The sequence below is a fragment of the Pygoscelis adeliae genome, unplaced genomic scaffold (assembly GCF_000699105.1).
Source record: "Pygoscelis adeliae isolate BGI_AS28 unplaced genomic scaffold, ASM69910v1 Scaffold59, whole genome shotgun sequence".
Classification (NCBI taxonomy): Eukaryota; Metazoa; Chordata; class Aves; order Sphenisciformes; family Spheniscidae; genus Pygoscelis; species Pygoscelis adeliae.
Window position 1 is genome coordinate 2,126,480 of NW_008825565.1, and position 20,566 is coordinate 2,147,045.

At 36.3% G+C, this 20,566-nt stretch overlaps 1 protein-coding gene across 1 annotated transcript in view; it reads left to right on the forward strand.

Annotated features, from left to right (window-relative positions):
- Positions 1-20,566, forward strand: part of PDS5A (PDS5, regulator of cohesion maintenance, homolog A (S. cerevisiae)) — an 82,682-nt gene that overhangs the window by 13,436 nt on the left and 48,680 nt on the right. The window contains 2 exon segments of the mRNA XM_009332448.1: positions 19,190-19,393; positions 19,818-19,904. Of these exon segments, the coding sequence (XP_009330723.1) occupies positions 19,190-19,393; positions 19,818-19,904 (291 nt within the window).

Sequence of the window (20,566 nt, forward strand, 5' to 3'; positions counted from 1 at the left end):
GATTGTTCTTTAAACAAAGACCTGCGCTAACTTACAGGATGTCTATCTGTCTTTAGGGGAATATGTGTGTGCATACATACACATATACAGAAATGAATCTTCTATTTCCAGATAATCACACATTAAAAAAGTACTACCCAGCAGATAGGCACCATAAATAGCTTTCTCCCCCCCAAGCATGAACTGATAAAATGCAAGTAGTAGAATCTTTTTTTGTGTCATCCCAAAGCCAGTATTATTAACACTCCATAGGGCTCATAGCAGGGTCAGACCACGAGTTTACTGTTGCGCATGAAGCTCTTCCAGAATTATTCATAGGTGAAAACCTTTCTTCTTTAAATGTTACTCATTTAACTCATATTTCTTACACTTCAGGGCCTGAGAGCTGGGCAGAATATATTGTTAAGGACTCCTTGATAGGCCAAAAATCTGGCTGCTGTTAAAAAATGTTTGAACATAATTTTGTTTATTCTTTGAAGAGACAGTGTTTACAAAGAGCTTGCACTTTTGTGGTGGTGTATGCATTGAAATTCTGTAGTTGCCAAACTTTAGCCAACCTTAGAACTGAATTTTGCCTGCTTTTCTAGTAGTAATTTGTTTGTATATGGAAACTTCTATGAAAATAGCTGTGTGGGAACATTGCCAGAAACTGTTGGATGAAGTTGTGTGGATAATTTTGATTATACAAATTCTCACTTTGAAATAATTTGATTTCATCTCGTGTTATTGAGTGGGTTTGTGGCTTGTTGGTTTTAGTTGTTTCATGTATTATTATTATTATTAAAGCAAATCTTTATTTGTAATCTTCAATTCAGAAAGCTTCCAAATAATGCATAAGAAATAAATGTGTGGATATGATTTGGATATATTAACCAGTCGGTAGTATATTGGGTTTCCTGGGGTTCAGTCTTTTCGTTTGTAAATAAATGCTGGAGACCTTAAGTGAGTTTTGATTCAAAATCTCTAATTACCTTTCAAGTCTTTGATGATACATAAAAAAACCTGTAGCTGATACCATTCATGACCAATGGATCAAATGTTCAGAGGCTTGACCAGCACAAAGAAACCTGGGTACATTGATTCTAGATAATAATCATGTTGCAAAGGGAAGCTAGATGGAGGCTAATATCAATTTTACTATAAACTGACTTTGTGCTGTCTTAATTGAGACCAGAATGCATGCAAAACTGTCATATTGAAAATGAAGGGGGAAGATGCTCTGGTTTTCCTGGGCTTCTCTGAGATTGCTGACTAGGAGATACTGCTTTCTCACCCAAGAGGAGTGATAAGCATACAGGATACAAAATGCTTAAGTTGGAAGAGTATATTCAGTGATGGAAAACTACTTTTCTACCACTTGGCCTCTCAGTACCTGACTCTCACAAGAATCAACTGTCTTCTGAAGTCCTCCTTTTGACACCTGAAAGCAGCTCCTAAGCAAATTCAAAACAAATGTTGCAGACAGTGTCAACCATATGCAGATGGCCACTACCTGATTTGTATGTTACCCCGATGATTTTGCCACTATCAAGATAATTCTCTGTGTGGGCAGTCAGAGCTCTGGCAAAAGGCAGAGCTTAAAGTTAAAGCTGAGCAAGGCAGTGGTTTCAAGCAGGCAGCAGAAAGCATTTTTCTCCATCCTTCAGTTTCCTTTGCTGGATGTTTCCCTGTAGTACTTACTTCTTTTTGCTCCTTAGTACAGGACAGTACCACTAGTGAGGAAACTGGCAATAGCAGCATCTGGGAGTAACACCTTCTGGCCTCTCTACTTGGCTAGGAATTTCAGATTCCACATAACGGTTATTTACGCTTCTCTCAACATCGGGAACAGAATTCTGTGATTAATCTCATGATGAATGTATCAGTATTTTAGGACTATCTAATATAAATACTGAAGCATTTTCCTCAATATAAGTTACTTGGGCAGGAAGTTGTTGTTGTCTCCTCCTATGCTAATTTCCCATAAAATTCATAGGCAAATATCAGGTCTCGGCCCTTTTCTTTAAGGTGGCAAATGGCTTCAGCTTAATGCCCGAGTTTTAGGCACTAAAGATTATAGTTGACAGCTCTTGTTTCCCAGTCATAAATCTTAGCCAACAGCATTTTTAGGATGTTCAATGAACTCCTGCAGCTATTGAAGGCTGTTGCAAACTTCCACAATCTGTAGGCCAAAGTGCACTTCTGAAGTCTTCCTTTCTCGCTATGAAGCTGCATTGTGGAATATTTTGATTTAAAATTAAAAACAAACAAAACAAAAAAAATGACAGTACTAATTCAATCGGAATAAAATATTGCACTACTACATTTTTCTTTTTAGGACAGAAAGGTGAGAAAACAAATGTAGCAAGATACATTCCACAGTTGTGGGGGTTTTTTTTGTAAACTGTTTCAGTATGCTACAATCATGAGGGTTATTTTAAAAAAAATTTAAAACACAAAAAACCCAGAAAAACAACCTGCAGAACATGAATGAAATTGAGTTTCATCCTGTTTTGGCTTTTGAAGAGTAAAAGCAATGGAACTTCATGTATTTTAAGTCTTGTATATGCAAGCTTAAGACATATATAAGAACTTTATATGGGATTCAGGACCTGAAGGCAATAACTATACAGTCTAGAATGTTTTTTAGATAAGAAAAGTTAAATTTTGTGCTTACGTAGTGTCTCATGTATACTTAAGAAAAATCAAGTGGTTTATTTTGACAGTCACCTGGTCAACTAGCTGTCATTCTCCTGCAGAGTTTGTATGTGAGAGAGATCTGTTGTGTTCTATTATAGGTAACATTTCCCCTCCTTTTTTTCCATTTTCCCAATCATTGTTTTTTATAATATTTTATGTTTTAGCTGCTTTTTAAATCTCCGGCATGTGCATGTGGGCTACTGTTCTGAGGTCACTGCAGCTGAGCAAGTAAAGTTGAGTCTGTTCAATTTTTGAGTCGGAGAAACACAAACAAAGATCACTTTTAAAAAAACAAGGCATTATTTTTGCTTGTGGCTTCAGGCCACTTCAGTACTCTTGATGAAGTGTGCGCTTTCTTATGTGTTCTGGGCAATCATAACTTTTTAGGCCGAGGCTTGCTGCCTTCTCTGTAAGCTTCTCAGATTTCTCTTTGGCACTGTCTCTTTGTCACAGATGCAGACATTTGTAAAATGAACAAATCCTCTGCCAATGGGTACCAAATTTATGTTCATGCTTGGGGTACAGGTTAGTATTGTTCCAGGTGTCTGATCTTATAAAGGGAATCAGCCACATCTTCCAGCTATTTCAAGTAAAGGCAAAAGTCACTCACTGCTGCAATGTATGCACTGTCTTGAGACAGTGGTACTGTTGTATTGGTAGAATTTATTGAATAAGTTTAAATAACTGTACTATGAGACTCTCAGAAACTGTAAAATTTAGTGGGTAACAAAATACTTTATTTCTAATAAAGTGTTAAACTGGGTGTTAAAGCAATTCTAGGGGCATAGTCTCAAGAAGTGGATTGACTCTTACGTTGTTTTGTACTTTTGGGGTTGAAATTTCTCAAATTTTGTCACAGAGAGGATAAGTGATTTTTCTGGATGAACATGACAAAGCGTTTTGCAAATACAGAACTACTGTGCCTCAAGTGCTTTTTTAAGTATGTTGGACCTTTAAAAATTTTCTGTGATTCCTGTTTTAGGCATTCTTTATGAGAATGTTGCTGGCAGCTATTTGAATAATATTTAGTACTTGAACGTTGCTGATTTCAGCAACGTAGTTTAGTGAAATGTTATTTTAATTTAAATTCAGCATGGTTAATTCTGACACTGAACTTAAATAGTGTATTTAAATATATAAATTAAATATATAAATAGTGTATTTTTTAATAAAGATTGTATACAATGACTTTTCAGCCTTTAACTTTGAGAAGTCTGCCTAATTTGAGTTCTTCCTTGCATAGTTATATGATTTTTTTTTCTTTCAGAAAATCCCATATTTTTTTCTTAGATAATGAAATTGTTTTACTAATTGGAGAGCTTCAAAGTAAAGCAGAAGTGAATGTAGAGGTTAAAATGGGAAAACGCTGCACAATGCAGGTCATGTCAGTAGATTCACCAAGAACAGTCTGGGGAATCTGTCTAATGGTGGGTGCCTGATGTCTGTAGTGGGAATGGTCATACTGTGAAGTCTTCATCTGAAGTCTGTTTTTAGCAAAGAAAGAAGATTTCAGTGCTCTCTAGATTTTTGGGACATCAGTCATCTTTACATATTTCACTAAGAAAATTTTAGTACAAGGAGGCGCCCTATTGGAACTTCTTAAGTCAGACATGTTTTGAAAACATTCTTTAAAAAAAAAAAAAAATCTTTGCAATAACACTTTATATCTGATATCTTGCCTGCTTCTTATCTTGGCAAAATCAGTAGCTATAAAACTGTGTGATTACATATGAGGAATGTTGAGGGACAGGTACAGCAGTTATGGGCATATTCCAGCTATCCACAAGGCAAGAATTTGATGGAACTGATAGGCAAAATAGTTGCAGAACTCTTGCGGAGGAAATCAGGAGTTACTTAAAGCTCTCAAAATATTAGAGAAGAATTCCCAGGCAAGACTTTATTAGCCCAAAATTAAATAATGGCAGAAAATCAACAAAACCACCACAACTCTGGGAGGTGACGTGTTGTCCTCTAAAATACTATTGCTAATCCAGAAAGGTATAGTAGAGCTCTGTAAAAGCAGTCATTTGATTTTTCTTTCTTTAATTAGGCAAAAAGTCTTTTTTTTTTAGGTTTTAGAAATAGAATACTTATTTTGGATGGGAGATAATTTTTGATCAGCTCAACATAGCTATATGGCTTGAAAAAATTATTAAAATGTTTAGCAAAGTTAGAACCAAGTGAAAACATAGTCCTGTGACTGGTGATTGGGTGTAGACATCAAGATCCAACAAAAAAAACCCAAACAGATATGTGATAGACACATTAATAGGAAAAACTGTTTTTTTTCTATCCTCCTTTCTTTTCCTCAGTCTCCTGCCTTTGCGTTTTCCTTTTTCTTTTTCACTTTTTCCTCAGGCATACAAATGTACCTCACTCCCGTACCCAAAATAGAAAAGTGTAAATTCTTGTGTGAAATACTGTATCACAAAATGAACAGTAAAATCATTAAAAATAACATTTTAAATACTGTCATGTCAAGTCCTCCAAAATGCTTTCTGTAAATAATATATTCAATTTGAAATTTTTCCACACTTCTAATATTGGCAATTATGATGGTAATATTACATGTTGAAATTATTGAAGACTTTTCATACTATTCTTTGCTACCTACATTATAATAAAATACATAGGCTTCTCATATTAATTTTTCAGCCTATTTTCTCAGAAACTGAATATCCTACATGTAATCAGTATGTCTTTAGCATCATCCTGTTGCTGAGCACTGTGGATTTGACTTCAGATCCTTATATCAGCAATATTGGTGCCTTTTATTTTTCCTTTAGTCTCCCATCCTGTTTTAAAGAAAATTTTTAAAATGGAAAATTTCTTTAAAATATTTTTTTTATTCTTTTAACATGTATCAGAAATCAGTCTTTATTACTAGGGATACTTGTCATTATTCAGAGTAAAATAATTTAAACTTATTAAATGAGTTCTACCAATACAATACTTTCTATGCACTAATTATACATAATTTTCTTCCTCCTTATTAAAGAATTAAATAAGTCTTATAGCCAGGAAACCACTCCAGGTATGTTTCAGGTCCAATTTTTCACGCACCAGTTTTTTCCTGTGCTTTAAGAATTTCCAGAAACTTTGTTTTTAATGGGGCTACTTAAAAATAAAATGAGACTGCCAGCCACACACAGAGTAAGCAAATTTCTGCATTTTGCCTTCAGTCCATTCTAGAGTACCCTACTTTTGACCTTGGTAGCTGCCTAAGGAGAAAACTTTTTTTTTGTTGATGATATAGATAATAGTGCTCAACAGGTAGCAAAATTTTCTGGTAAAATAGTGCTTCATTGGAGAAGGCTAATTTGTCTGAAAAGAAATTCTTTGCAAAAGAGTGTCTGGTTTGGTAGGTGCAGTAGCTGGTACCCCACCAGCTGCTGGCTGAAGTTTGCTGCAGTGAGATGAACAGGAATGTCCATGTCAGCCAGTGCCTTCTGGGGAGCAGGTTCTGGTTTGATGTGCCATTGGTTAGGGGGGGTTTGTTGTTGTTGCTGGTTGGTAGTATTTGTTTTCATTGTGAAATATCAAAACTTTTTACAGTTTCACAGTTCTGATTTTTGTCCAGCCTTTCACGTGGGAATGGAAACCCACATCTTCTGCATTCTAGATAATCGTCGTTAATATGAGAGTCCTGTGTTAAGGCTCCAGTAGATGAGGCACACAGACAAAATTCTTCAGTGCAGTTTTATCACTAGCGTATGGGTTCGCTCTAGGGTTTCACATGATTTGCCTCCTAATGTTCAGTCCTAAAGCTCAGTGGAAGCTGGCGCCTAAAGAAAACAGAAAATGAATGCCATGGCTGAAGAGTATTTTCTTGTTCACCTTGATACCTTCTTGTGCTGCTGAGTATGATGGTATTATGTGTAATTGCCAGTCATTGAATGAGTTCTATGAAAGAAATTTTAATTTCTTTCCTCTCTTACTGTCGCAGACTGTGCAGTCAGAGCTAAAGATCAAGGTACAAATATTTTGCATAGTTTTCTGCTTCACTAGGTATAGCAAGTGTTCAACTCACCACAATTTACAAGGTTGCTGAAATAGAAAAACTGTATTTTCTTAGGAAAAAATACCTTTTTTTGGTCTCATTTATTGGTTGTGTTGAAACACAAGCAGGAAAGAGAGCATGATGTGCTTTATACACCCCCCCACTTCTGGATGACTGAGTCAGGAAGACTGTATGATGTACCACGGGATGCACCTGCACCATGGTATAGAAATAAACATGGATATAGTCTTTAACACATCAGTATTGCTGGAAGCATAGCCCTTTAGTTGTGTTTTAATGTGAAACTCGCAACACATGATTTTGTTGTGGGAACTGAGCCTAAATACTCACTTCAAAATGAATCCGTATAGTCAATTCACAGTAGACATGAAAATGCCATTGTTGTTCTTGTCCAGCACGATCTTCTCTTTGGAAGAGGAAATGAATTATCACACAGCAGTGAGCTGGTTATAAAGAATCCTCTCTCTCACATCTGGAGGCTATTATCAAAGTACTTGGGAAACTTCATATGGAAATAGAAAGTCCTTCACCGTGGGGAATATACTTTTAAGAATTTTTTGGGTTTGCCCCAGCCGTATATAACACTTGCTAGTATACTTAGGGGAAAAGGACTATTTAATGAAATGCTTCTAACTGATAACGTCTTGAATTATCATTAGAATGTTTAAAGAATAGGCTCTTTTTAGTCCCTCTGCAAATACTCTTTTGTTATGTATCTATATATGTGGAAGCAAAGTTTCTGAGAACTTAGAAGACTTTCAGTGTTTTAATTTATGAACCTTCTTTAGAGTACTTAAACAATTGTTAGACTTTGGCAGGAAAGTTGGAAAGAATCCCGTTCCAAATCTTTCCAGTAATAAAGACTGGATACTGCCGAAGACTGGTTGCTTTAAAAAAATAAAATAAAAATGGGAGCTGTGGCACCACACTCAAATCATGGATTTGTAAGAGGTGGTGAGTAGGGTGAGTATGAAGAGATAATGTGCTGATAAATATGTGCACTGTCTCTTACTACTTATTATTTGAGAAGAAATATACATACGTTGTTAAAATGTGTGATTTGATCTGTGATATTATGGCTTGTGTCATAGAAAATTGTGTGAAACAGTTTAAAACTAGGATAACAAAACACTTCAAGGATTTCAATATGGTAAGGCCAAACTAACAAAGTTTCTCAATGTTTCTTCATTAAAATTACTTTAAAAGGTCTTGGGCTGAGTAGCCGAGTATTGTCATACATCAAAAGCTGACTGTAAACAAAAAGATTTAAATAAATAATTTTTGTTAATGACGAAGCACACAGTGACCTAAGGTTAGATGGTACTCTGCATGCTTGAAAACCTTTTAGCTGTTTGGGAAACAGGAAACATGATGAGGTAAGTTGGTTTGGTTGATCACAACCAAGGAGGATTTCGCAGAATTCCTATTAAGTCAAATAATTTGAGTGGGGTGAATCCAATGGAAGCTTTTAGGCTTAATGTCAATAAAAGCAAGGTGAGGAATAGTGAGAGAAAGCAAAACTATTTGCTGACTTTATGAAGTTGTAAAGGACTAAGTCAGGGAAGACTGGTGTATCAGTCTAGGCCACTCAGTGAAATCGTTCACTGAACAGCTTCTGTCCAAAATTCTAATAGAACTTAACACTGGGTAAGGAGCCAAATGGTAAACACTACGTATATTATGCTTCTCTTATATAAATTCTCTTATATATGCTTATATAAATGAGCATGTGTGCTCATTTGAATACTCTGTGCAATCCTGCAGTTCTAGCGAACCTTTGCCTCCAAAGGTATGAGATTAGGATGTGATGAGAATAAGAAGAACAAAGTAAAAGTGATGGTCTAGAAAGGTAAATGGGGAACCTCTGCTATCTCAGGTCATGACACAAAACCAGGAAATATTAAATTAAAATGAATAAATGAATTGATACATTGGATACAAGTTTTGGAAATTACTGTAACAACATGTTTCTGAGACCTTGAATTTAAAATTATCAGCAATCACATCTTATGCTCATGCCAGTTTCTAATGAACAGAGGTAAAGATAAATTTTCTGGAGGACTAGTAGGATTTGGATAGAGCTGCCCATTTAAGACTTCATGTACTTGCCACTGTTAAGGTTAAGAATTTGTGTCACTATTAGCTTGTTTGTTAAGAGTTCGTGTACCAGAAGGCTAAATTCTTCTTCCCTCCCTGGTCTTGGCCATTGAATTCTATCTACCTTCCCTCCTACTGGCTCTGGAACATAACAGATCTGTCCATGATCTAACTATGCCTGTCAGAAAATTATCTAAGACGACTTCTGAGGAAGTTTTCAGCCAGATTAGTAAGTTAAATTGACTCACGGAGTTATTCAACAAGTGTTGGGGCTAGTGCAAACTATGTGGTGGCACTGCATGGCCAGAAGCAGGACAGGGTGAGTAATGGGAAAGGGAGAATGAGATGGTGGCAGCAAGTGGTTAAACTGGATCTCCGTGTCACGTGGAACCAAAACCATAGCTACTGGGAGAGGGGTTTGAACTGTGTACTGCTGTGACTCCCGGTTGGCAAACAGGTCTGAATTTCTGTCTGTGCTTTGTCTTCCTTCGGTATTTTTTACCCTGTCAGTGTGTACAGAACTGTAAGAAAGATAGTACTCCAGCCAGTCAGTTACAAGGGAAGTTCTGTTAAATTCCTGGCCATTAAAGCTGATTATAATCTACTTTCTCCTTAATGACAAATTTTAATGTCTTCAGAACAAACAAAAGCACAGCCTGTTTTGATGGGAGTGGGGGTTTTTTATTTATTTATTTTAACAGCTTAAAATAGTTGCTGTTTCAAAGGAGAGGAGAGATGAGAAAGATCTCATATTGTTACAACAGTGGATATAAATGAACTTACAGGATGTTCTTACATGAAGCATAGTGGTACCTACTTAAAGACAAAAAAATAGACTTGGCTTTAAAGCGTCATTTGGCTTGGAGGAAAAAGCAGCTCCCTATTATGTATAGCAGTGAAGGAACTGGGGTTGTATAAAAATGATTTTGAACCTTCCAAGTCTTACTACTATAAAAATTTGAAGTCAATGATACTGTCTAAAATACTTAGTTCTGAATAAGATGTTGTATTTTGTCAAAGTTTGAGTGATAAGGACAGGCATGTAGTATTTTCTTTGCACATCATGAATCTGATTTTTCTCATGGGCTTGTTCATGGCCAAAGAGTACAAGATTTATCACATGCAGTGATAATAGTATTAGGATTATCATCTTCTGGGCAGGAAGGACACCATTTTACTTCCTTTTGTGCTGTTGTAATCTTGGGAACCATACTTTTTTGCAACCTTTCCTTGCAGCAGTCCATGCAAGTTATTGTAATCAAGGTGTCAATGTTACATGACTGATTTTGCAGGGCAAAATTTTCCACCACAATTTAAATAGCATGTTCCGATTTGTGCTGTGAAAGACATTTTATGTTAAGGCATCTGATTTTTCTCATTTTATTTGCCTTTACCCCCCATCTGCTGCATTTATGTTACTTGAGGAATCTTCTAGATTTATAGCAGAACTGGAATTCTGCTGTGTGTTAATTATGGAGATACAACATGTGGGTAATAGTACAACCTCTCTCCCAAACAGGTAACAATACTTGTCCTGTTTTGATTATGATGATGTGTGTGTGGTGTTCATATTCATTATGTAATTCCTTAAAAATGCATATATCAAGAAAGCTACTTCAAATAATTCATGAACTGCTCAGTATACTGTTTTTATTATAAGTAGTAGTCAGTCTCTCTGCTTTTTCATATGTCAGATTAATTTAACATCTGGGCTCCTGGAAAATATTCTCAGAGTTGCTCGATGTCAGTAAAATAATACAGAATATGCTGTTTTACCAATGTGAAGATAGTGGTAAATTACAAGTCTAAGACTTCTTTGCTCATGATCTGGCAGTTGGCCAATCCACCGAAGAAAAGCCCAGTGTAGGTTAGTCCCCAGGGGAAGGGTAGCCAGTTAAACTGTTTGCCTAGTCACAGGGATATTACTGTACAGGCTACCATTGCTGTTCCTGCATAAGCTTTATATCTCTTATGATACATCTGCAGTCACATCTAGAAACTCTGGTCATTGGCTTTGCTTGGTGAGCAGGGTATAAAGAAGGAAGCAAATAGTCTTTGCCCCAAAGAGTGTACAATATGCTCTGTATAAACTTTTGTTCAACTTTTTGTTTTTTTCTGAGTTACTCAGAGCCAGTTAAGTGTCCTGTCAGAGAGTATAGATTAGAGATAGAATTTGTGGTGGAAATCAGGCTATAAAATTTATTTTTCAGGAGTTACTAACAGTACCAGGAAGGGAGTGCTACTTTTTGTTTTACTAATGAAAACAGCAAAACTTAGCAAAAAATCCATCGGCTTCTTTCCAGTTCATTGTTTCTATGATTCACATATGTCCCTTGCTTCATTTGTGCATCTACTTCTGTCTCGCTATGATTCTGATAAATGTGGACCCTGAGAAGGAATTGTTTGCCATGAAGTGAAACCCTGCGAGAGGATGGTGCTCCAGAGCGTGTGCTTCTGCGGTCAGAAAGCAGCCCCAGTTCTCAGGCTGGAGATGCTGCTGGCCCATTTCTACCCACTTCTACTTGCAGTCTTTTTCCAGTGCATAAATGGCACTCCTGTATTTAAGGCATATTAAAAGAGAGACCTTTGGCTGTTGTTTTGGTAGATTAAGCAAACCACAGTCTCGTAAGGTCCCCTCACAAGAAAAAGCTTTTGAGACTCCTTTGGTAGCCACCTTCTGTACCTTTCCCATTTTGAATTCTTTTTTTTTAGTCAGTGAGGATAATCAGACCTAAGTGATGTGTTTCAAATCAGCATTTAGTATTTTTAGCATTTCATGAGTTGTATTGCTGTTTTTTCCTTTCCTTGACTGGAAATACTTCTTCTGTCATATCCTGCAATTGCATTTTCATTGTTTTCATGCACATAGCCTGTTGTTGGCTCATAATCTCTTTACAATTGCTTAATAAATGTCCATCTTTCACTTCTCCTGTTGTTTCCAGTTGATAAGCTCTTAATAGCACAAGTTCTTGGTTTTAAGCACTAAGCATATGACCGTTGAGCAATTATTAATTTTTGGTATTTCTGTTCTTCTCATATAATGTCCTGTCCTCTACTGCCAGTCCCTTAACTGTTGTCATTACACTCCATTGCTACTTCTTGTACCACAGTTGTTTATGGAAATAGCAAATAGGGTCAATTATAACACCATTCTCCACCAATAAATTCATTCAGGTGCAAAAGGTCCTCTCAGTTTAACACTTCAGGAAGGGGCTAAGGAGGCAATGTTGGGCTAAGCTTCATCTCTTCCAATGTCCTCAATTTCCATGTGGCTCAGTGTGATGCTGTTCTTGACACTCAGACAAATTGCCTGTCTTGTTCTTCCTTGTCTAGAGAGTTCATTATCTTATCTAAGGAAGTTTATTGGGTTAGCAAAGTAATTCCCTTTTTATGTGTTACCCTGTTTTTCTTAACTTCTGTGTTTATTTAGCCTTTCTGAATTAGGTTTGTATTACAAAATTCTGTTGATGTCAGCCTGTTGCATGTGTTGGCAGGATCTTCTTTCTCGATTATTAGGTTAACAGTTGCTAATTTCTGGCCAGTTGGTATCCTTGTTCAGGTGTTAGTTTGTGTGGGGGTTTTTTGTTGTTGTCAGGTTTTTTGTTTGGTTTTTGTTTTTTAGAAAAGCAAACAAAACCTGTGTTGCTAAGTTTTGTGATTTCATTTGCAGGTACTTAAAGATTCTGAAATAACAATCATCTGGTCCTCCTGATTTGCATAGTTTGAGATCTTTTATTTTTGTTTCTATCCACACAATAATTTCCATTTTTCCATGTTTGTTTGGTGGTTCTGGCTCATAGATAGGACTATATCTGAGGGAGACCAAGACTTCTCATCCTAAATCTGCACCATTTAGAAGTATTTTTTTTCTGGATACGCGTGTCTGGATTTTGCTATGTTTTACAATTAGGTCTTAGTCAAAGAACATAATTTATTGTTACTAGCTAATGGCAAGGGTCACCCATAATACTGCTTAAACCATGTGAGGGGAAAAAAAGTAAAAACGCTCTGATGGCAGAGTTGAAAATTGCAGCATTTGGGTGTACTTTGATTTTGGCCTTCTCTTGACATCTTTCCCTGAGCTTTCCAAGCTCTGGAAGAGTCAGCTGGGTTCACATCAATTTGAGGAAGTTTTACTTCCAAATACCTTTCATATTTAATCTTAATACTGAAGTTAACTTATTCCTACAATAGTAAATTCTCTCAAACGTTAAATTTCTTCTTTCAGTGATTGCAAAGTGGATTTTTAAATACTGAGTATCTTTCCCTGGTCTTTTTTCAAGCCAAGGGTGGTTAAATGTTACTTCTTTGGAATACTATGAATAAGCTGTTTTAAGAACAGTAGAACAAATGCAACCTGTGCACACCTTCCCCATGCTATGACCAGCTTGGAGCTTGTGTTTGTCCTGCCAACTGCAGCAAGGCTTTCCTACATCTGCCTGCTTCTTCCTCTCTGGAAGCACTGTTTTGAGTCTTTTCTCTATCTATACCGATTACCCTGTCCTCCCTTTGTCTTCATATAGCTCTCCTCTGTATAATACTGGAATCATCAGTATGTTTCAGTACCAGCTGAGCTTCCTGATCCAACAAACCATGCATCTAAATCTACATGGTCAATAAACACAAACCAGGACCTGAACAGCAAAAGTTAGTATTCCCGTCTGAGGCATAGGTCTTGCACAAGAGCCACATGCAGCTGAGTCACGTAAGGGCAAGCTACTATGCTGATTTACTGTCTTTGAAAACAGGCCGCATGTAAACTGCATGTGAGGTGTGGGCAGACTGTGGACAACGCTTTGGCAACCTCTGGTGTATCATCTTTCAATGCAATTGAAAGGCTGACAGTCTCAGAAGAAGCTGCAGGTAGCGTTCTTCTCACCTCATTTCAGGGAGCTAGTCACACTGAGCTGCTTTCATGGTAAGCGCAGAGAATTAGGCACTTCCAGGGCAAAACTGAGCTGATGTCTGTAGATGTCATCATAGACATCTGTGCTTGAATTCAGTCATGGTCTGTGTGATTCTCTCTAACGGCTGAACGGGTAGCCCAGAGTGATTGGCTTGCACATTGCGTGTTTTTATGCAGTTGGATGGACACCTCCATGAAAGCTTTAAATTCTTTAATTTTCAATATGTGCATAATGTGCTAAGAGTGACTTAGCAGTCTTAATTTAACTGTTGTTCTTGTTAGTTTGAATGAAGGCGTTTGCATTTCTGTACCGTCTCCAACATTACAATCAGAGCATTTCACTTACATGTTTGCAGAGCCTGGGAGAGTAAAATCTTGGTCTGATAATTAGAATTTCAAGGTACTATGGTAAAAATGGCAATAATGAAAATTTCTAGAATAGTTTTAACACTTTTATTTTTGCAAGGTAGCTAAAGCACCAGTATTTGATAACTTAATGGCGATGCATTAAATCAAAAGCAATGCAGAATGAATTGAATTGTAAATGTGCATAGCTGTATTTTGTTTACATTTGATAGCAATTAGTGTTTAAATTGAGTGCTTAACTGTTCGGAAAAGAATGAATGATGTTACATTAATATGTTTAAATAATACTGTTCTGTGTCGTGTTTTTTGCAGAGGACAGTAACAAATTTCTGTGGTGGAACCTACTAAGTCTGTATGGTTTTATATAATTCAATATTAGTGCTCCAACTAGGGGTGTTTCGACTGTACAGCAAGACTTCAGTTAGACAATAGTACTGTAATTTGAAAAAGTAGTGAGTTCCTGTTATGGTTTAATCACTTTTTCCTGGAAGAAAAAATGGCTTATCATGGTAATAATTAATACCTAACTCTGAAATAACTACTTCATTCTGCTGGAGAAATATTTATGTAATGGTTGAATCAAAACTTTGGGAAATTGAGATTCCTTTTAGACCTAAAATGAAAACCTTAATACAAAGAGGAATTGGAGTGGGGTTTTGTTTGTTTGGGGCTTTTTTTGCAATTAGAATAAGGGTAGTTAGGATGGATCAGATGACATCTTGAATGTAATTTGCTTTAGTAGAGTACCTATAATATGAATAACTTTAGTAAAGAAGATTTTCTTAATTTAACATGCAGATTCTTGGAAAAAATAACTATACTACTGGTAGTAGCAATTCATGTCTCCTCTCTGCAATTGTATTTTTTCTTCCCTCTGGTTCAATGAAATACTAACCACAGCCTTGAATTTTTTGGGGCTTACTTGCTTTGTCATATTCCCTCTTTGTTGCATTTATGTGTATCACTAGCTACATGAGTGGTTTCCAGTTTGGGTCTAAAAATAATTTAAAACTTTAAATTATTTGGACCCTTAGTCTTTTGTATATGTAGAGTTTATTTCAGGTTTTCAGTTTCTTTAGCAGATTCTTTTAATAGATCAATTTCTAGCTGTCACAATTAATACCGGTATTGCAGTGGTATGGCTAAAAAAATTTAACTATGAAAATCTTTCTGAGCCAATTATGAGCAGTTCTTCATAAGATGTTACAACTTCTTCATAAGATGTTATCAGTATTTATTAGGCATCATGCAACTTGCATACTGCCTTTTTTTTTTTTAATTCTTCCGAGAAAGCCCGGAATTATAGCAAATGTATCAAGAGTGGGAACTATGACTAATACAACTTAAGAAAGATTTTTGGGAAGGGCTGGATAAGTATGCTTAGCTTTACATGTTAATATTTCTATTGATTTCTATTGATTCTGTATATCCCAAGTAATACCAATCCCAGGTGATTAGAAGTAACTTTGTCAGACCTTAACAACAGAAAAGAACTTGAAGTATGTTGTCATTTTGTTTCTTTGCATTATGGACGTATTTGTGAACTATAGTCCTAGACCTAGACTTTGCATTAGATGTGGTATAAACATGGGGGAAGGAAGGGAAGGTAGTTCCTGTCTTAGAGGAAGCAAGACAATGTATGGCTGCAGAGAGAAAGACAGGAGTACCCCAGGAAATCATGGAACAGTTGTAGATCAGTGTGTTGTACTCAAGGATATGCAGTTCTATTACGAATAAGTAATTTCATCAAACACACAAAATCTTGTACTTCTAAAGACTTAAGTTGCTCTCCTCATTGTTGCTTGATAACTAATTTTTCAGTTGTGCTAGAGGGCAAGAGTACCAGTCCTGTAACTGGTGAAATTTTGAGCGAGTTCTTGGCTTTCTAGCGAGTGTGAAGAGCCAAGCATATATTGTATATAATGTCTGGACTTTTTTTTTTTCCTTATTTTCTATTTTGGCAATTAATTTCATATGTAGATTAGCAGGCATTTGGAAGTAATTCTGTTGTGTAATACCTTAATCAGTACCAGTAGTTGCTTGGCTATAGAGACTACTCCCAGGCTGTAGGATTTTAGATATAGTTAATTGCATATATTCAAGAAATGTATAGAATTATTTTGTTGAACTATGAGTCAAACAAATTTATGGATTGTACTTAAATGCCAGTCTTTTTTAATTCCCTTTTCCCCAAAACTTATACTTGTCCTGCCACTAGCAAGAATTCACATCATGCTTTTAATTGTGGTATAACCCTGTGTAGTTTATTTATATATTACTTTCACTATTTGCATTATACTATATATTTTGTGTACCCCATACATGTTATTCATTATTTGTATTGCTTTGGTACCTGGCTAGATAAAGACGAAGATAGTATTCTGTTCATTTTTTGTGCGTGCCACAAACAGAACATCGTGCACTGAAGACTTTATTATAAAACAAAAGACAACACACAAATACAAGCAGATACGGGACTATAAAGAAACAATGGAGGAAACATAGATCAGTACGTTAATAGCAGTTGCAGCTTGCCAGTGGCCCAGTTACTGCCCAAGTGTTGTTTTGTAATAGAAAAGAAATATCAAGGAGTGCTTTGCAGGGAAATAGAAAGAGGTTTTATAGATATTTGCTGGCAGTTTCTTCTGAATACAAGAGCAACACAGGAAAACCTGTAAGGCTGGTGTGTTTTTAAACAGGCAAGACTGTGCCAAAGACTAGTTTCATTACCTTAATCCCAGCATATCCTAACGGTTTGTTACCAAATGGAAAAGTTGTGTGAGTTTTCACAGCAACATGCTGCCTCACCTTGTCTGTTTTTGACATATCAGAGAAGAGATATATGCAAGATTTATGCATATTGTCATATGAAAATGAGAACCCGAAGAGAGATCTGAATCTAGGAGGGTATTCTGGTTATAAAGCTTACGATACGCATAGGGAGAGAGGAGATCAGGCTTATGAGAAAGATCAAAAGATTGCCTATATAGGCAATCTACAAAATTAGTAAAAAGACTGGAAGGAACTTTAGTGGGACAAGTTTATATGGTACAGATACAGTTTATCATCGGTCTCCAGGGTAGGATCCACAGATCTTTTAGTCCTTTCTACCCTCTTCTTAAAGCCTTCAGTAATAGTTATCTGAATCCCATGGTGCAAGTCAAGGCCATTATTCCTTGTGACGCCAGCAGCAGAGCGAGTGTGGTGAGGGTTTTTTTGGTTTTGCATCCGTCAGGTTCGGTTTTGGTTTGGTGGTAGGGGTTTTTTTGTTTGTTTGTTTTTGTGGGTGGGTTTTTTTTTTGCTTGTTTGCTTGTTTTGTTGTGGGTTTTGTGTTTGGTTTTTTTTCTTTCCTTATTGAAAGAATCTGGTAGGTTTTGAAGACTGTTACCTATTTTTTTAATTCCGGTATCTAGGAAGGACAGGTGATGTGTGACACTGTAATTGACAGACCTGTGCTGTCAATAGAAGGATGGTTTTGTCCTTTCAGCTAATGCTTCAAAACATAGCTTAAGAATATTTTTAGGGAAACAGGCCAGTGCAGGTAGAATTTGGATTTTTATGGGCTGTGGCTGTAAAGTTTTCTTTTATTCTGTTTTGGGGTTTGGGGTTTTTTTTTCCTCTCTGTTTCTTTCTTGATTTTTGGTTTTGTTATAAGTTGCTTCACGAAGGAATGTACTTGTACATTTATAGAAATTGAAGAGGAGTTTTAAGTAACATACTGTAGGAAAGGTTGCTGTCAAACATTTATTTTAATTTATAAGATCTACTGAGTTTAAAACTGGGTTCCAAAACTCAGGGAGGAGGTAAAGCTGAAAGACAGTGTTTTCATGTTGGAAGTGGGGGCATGCTTAATAACAGAGGAACAACCTTAGTATCATTTGAATGACACGGTAACAAAAGAATTGTGGTAAGAGTAAGAGATGTGCTTATTAGCTGTGTGAGCTCAATCTCCTCTTGTGTTTTACTGTTAATATTCTAGAGGAAAATTTGACCTGTCAAGATTTATCATTCTGTGTTTTCTCTTATATCTCTTTCATGTGTGTGCTGTGTATACTGTGTGTGTAATGGGTATTCTAAATTCTACTGGTATGCAATATGGCTGTTCTTCACAATTTTAACTCTAAGGATGCTCAAGTGACATGGAGGAATGGGATACAAAGACCAATTTGACTAAGGTCATACTGAGAATCTGTGGCACATCTCCTGGTTCTGTGCTGGCATCCTAGAAGTCATTCTCATCCTTTAACAAACCCTATTCCAAAAGTTTAACCTGCAACTTTTTATTTCTTCAAACTAAATTTTCACTTTCAGTTTTGCCAAATGATTATGTTGAGATGTTTCAATTAACTGGGGTTGTGTAATAATTAAAAATAAACTATTTTGGTGGCATTTCATAGGAATTGGTAGTTCTTAGCTGCACTAGAAGAAACAAGGAAACCACATAGCTTATTTTTTTTCATTATATAGATAAGGCTGTAGATGCAGTTTTGAGTATGCAGAAAGAATAGATCTGCAGCGTTAGACATATTTTACATGAGGGATTAAATTCTTATCTGGTATCAAGTTCGTTTAAACCAGATGAAAAGATCGTGCGTATGTAAAGTAGTTCTTGAGCTCTGTGCCTTGATACAGGCAGGGGGTAAGACTGGCCTCTTAGGCTCCTCTCAAGTCTTGGTATAGCTCTTAAAGCAGCTGCATTATACTGTGGCCTATATGTTAGGCCAGATGGCTTGCAGCCCCTTGTACTGTCTATCCTGAGGCAAGTCCTCCACTCCCAGTGGTCTGGGACTGCTTTGATGAAGAGGTGCTGCCATCCCCAACCTCATCGGTGTGCAGCAGTTTCTGTGCTGCACCTCAGGTTAAGACTGCCAAAATAAGCAGAGCTGCAAAGCATTTTTCAGTGTCTTAATTTAAAATACCAAGTTCAATAAGCCTTTAAGTATCAGATTAACACTTCTCTTTTTCTGATGTTTCTCCTAACAAAAAATTTGTAGTACTGTGATTATGCAGTGAAACATGTATTGATAGCATTGCATCCTTTTAGAAAGTATTGTTTAGTAATTAGGAATAAAAGCAGAAAGCAGTCAAATGTTTTTTTTTTTTTTCCTGTGTTTTTCAGATGGTTGTGAAAACTTTCATGGATATGGACCAGGACTCGGAGGATGAGAAGCAGCAGTATCTCCCATTAGCCTTGCACCTTGCATCTGAATTCTTCCTCAGGAATCCCAATAAAGATGTGCGCCTCCTTGTAGCATGTTGCTTGGCTGATATCTTTCGTATCTATGCTCCTGAAGCTCCATATACTTCCCATGACAAACTTAAGGTAAAAATCCTTTATAAAATAAAGGCTTTCTTCCTACCTCATTCTCTTACCAAGGGGAAAAAAAAAAACACCACCACCTCGCAAAAAAAACAAACCAAAACAAACACCACCACACACACACACACACACAAAACCCAACTGAAAATTTTTTTTTTACTCGCATTTATACTGATGTTCAGTTTTAGTAAAGAGATGTTGCTTTAGTCCTGTGAGTCAGTGTAGTACTTTAAGGGCCAGAGATGCGTAAAGGAACACTAGATAACCAGTATCTGTATTGGTGATAGCTTTCTGTCAGTGCCTAAAAAAGACAATTTAATGTTCTGATATCATGAGTTTGTAAATGTGGGTAGATGTCACTATTAAAGGGTTGTATTCTTACTCTCTGCTGAATCAAGTTTGTAAACACTTTATCGTTTTTTGACAGGACATATTCTTGTTTATTACAAGACAATTAAAAGGCTTGGAGGACACGAAGAGCCCTCAATTTAACAGATACTTTTACTTGTTAGAGGTAACACAATAATTGTAATTTTCAGTAGATGGTATTTGCTCTGTAAGCCTGAGAAATGTAATCAGTGTTTCTCCAGATGTGCTAGTATGCCTGGGAAATTCTTTTATTCTGGAAGTCGCACCAGAGTCATGAATTGTTTCTTTTAGCAGTTCTAATTCTGTTTGCATTTAATAAGTTCATGCAGCCTATAGTTGAGGACATGTTAAAATGATTGGTATTTGTTAACATTTAGCCTTTGTCTTACAATTCTGTACATTGTTTTTCGTATCATGCACCCTTAAGTTTATATTACCTCATCAAGAGAAAATTTCAAATGCTGATTAAAATGCAAATCTGCTTATATTGATGATGGGAGAAGGAATATAAGATTTTAATTTTTAAAACATTAGAAAAACCTACTTTTGAGAAGAAGTGTGGGGGTTTTATCAGTGTGCATTTAGAAACAGTATCTTGTTTGTAAACCTTTTATTGATGTTTAAAACTGTATTGTTTCATAGCATAAATAAAAAAGTCTAGAAACATGGACTTATTATATTAACAATTTCTGTCAATCTGGTTTTATTCACAAGAAATCAGATTATTCTATATTTAGGGTTTTTTCTGGATGTACATTGCAAAGCCCCTTTGTGTTGAGCTCTTTATATGCAAAGCAAATATCCAGT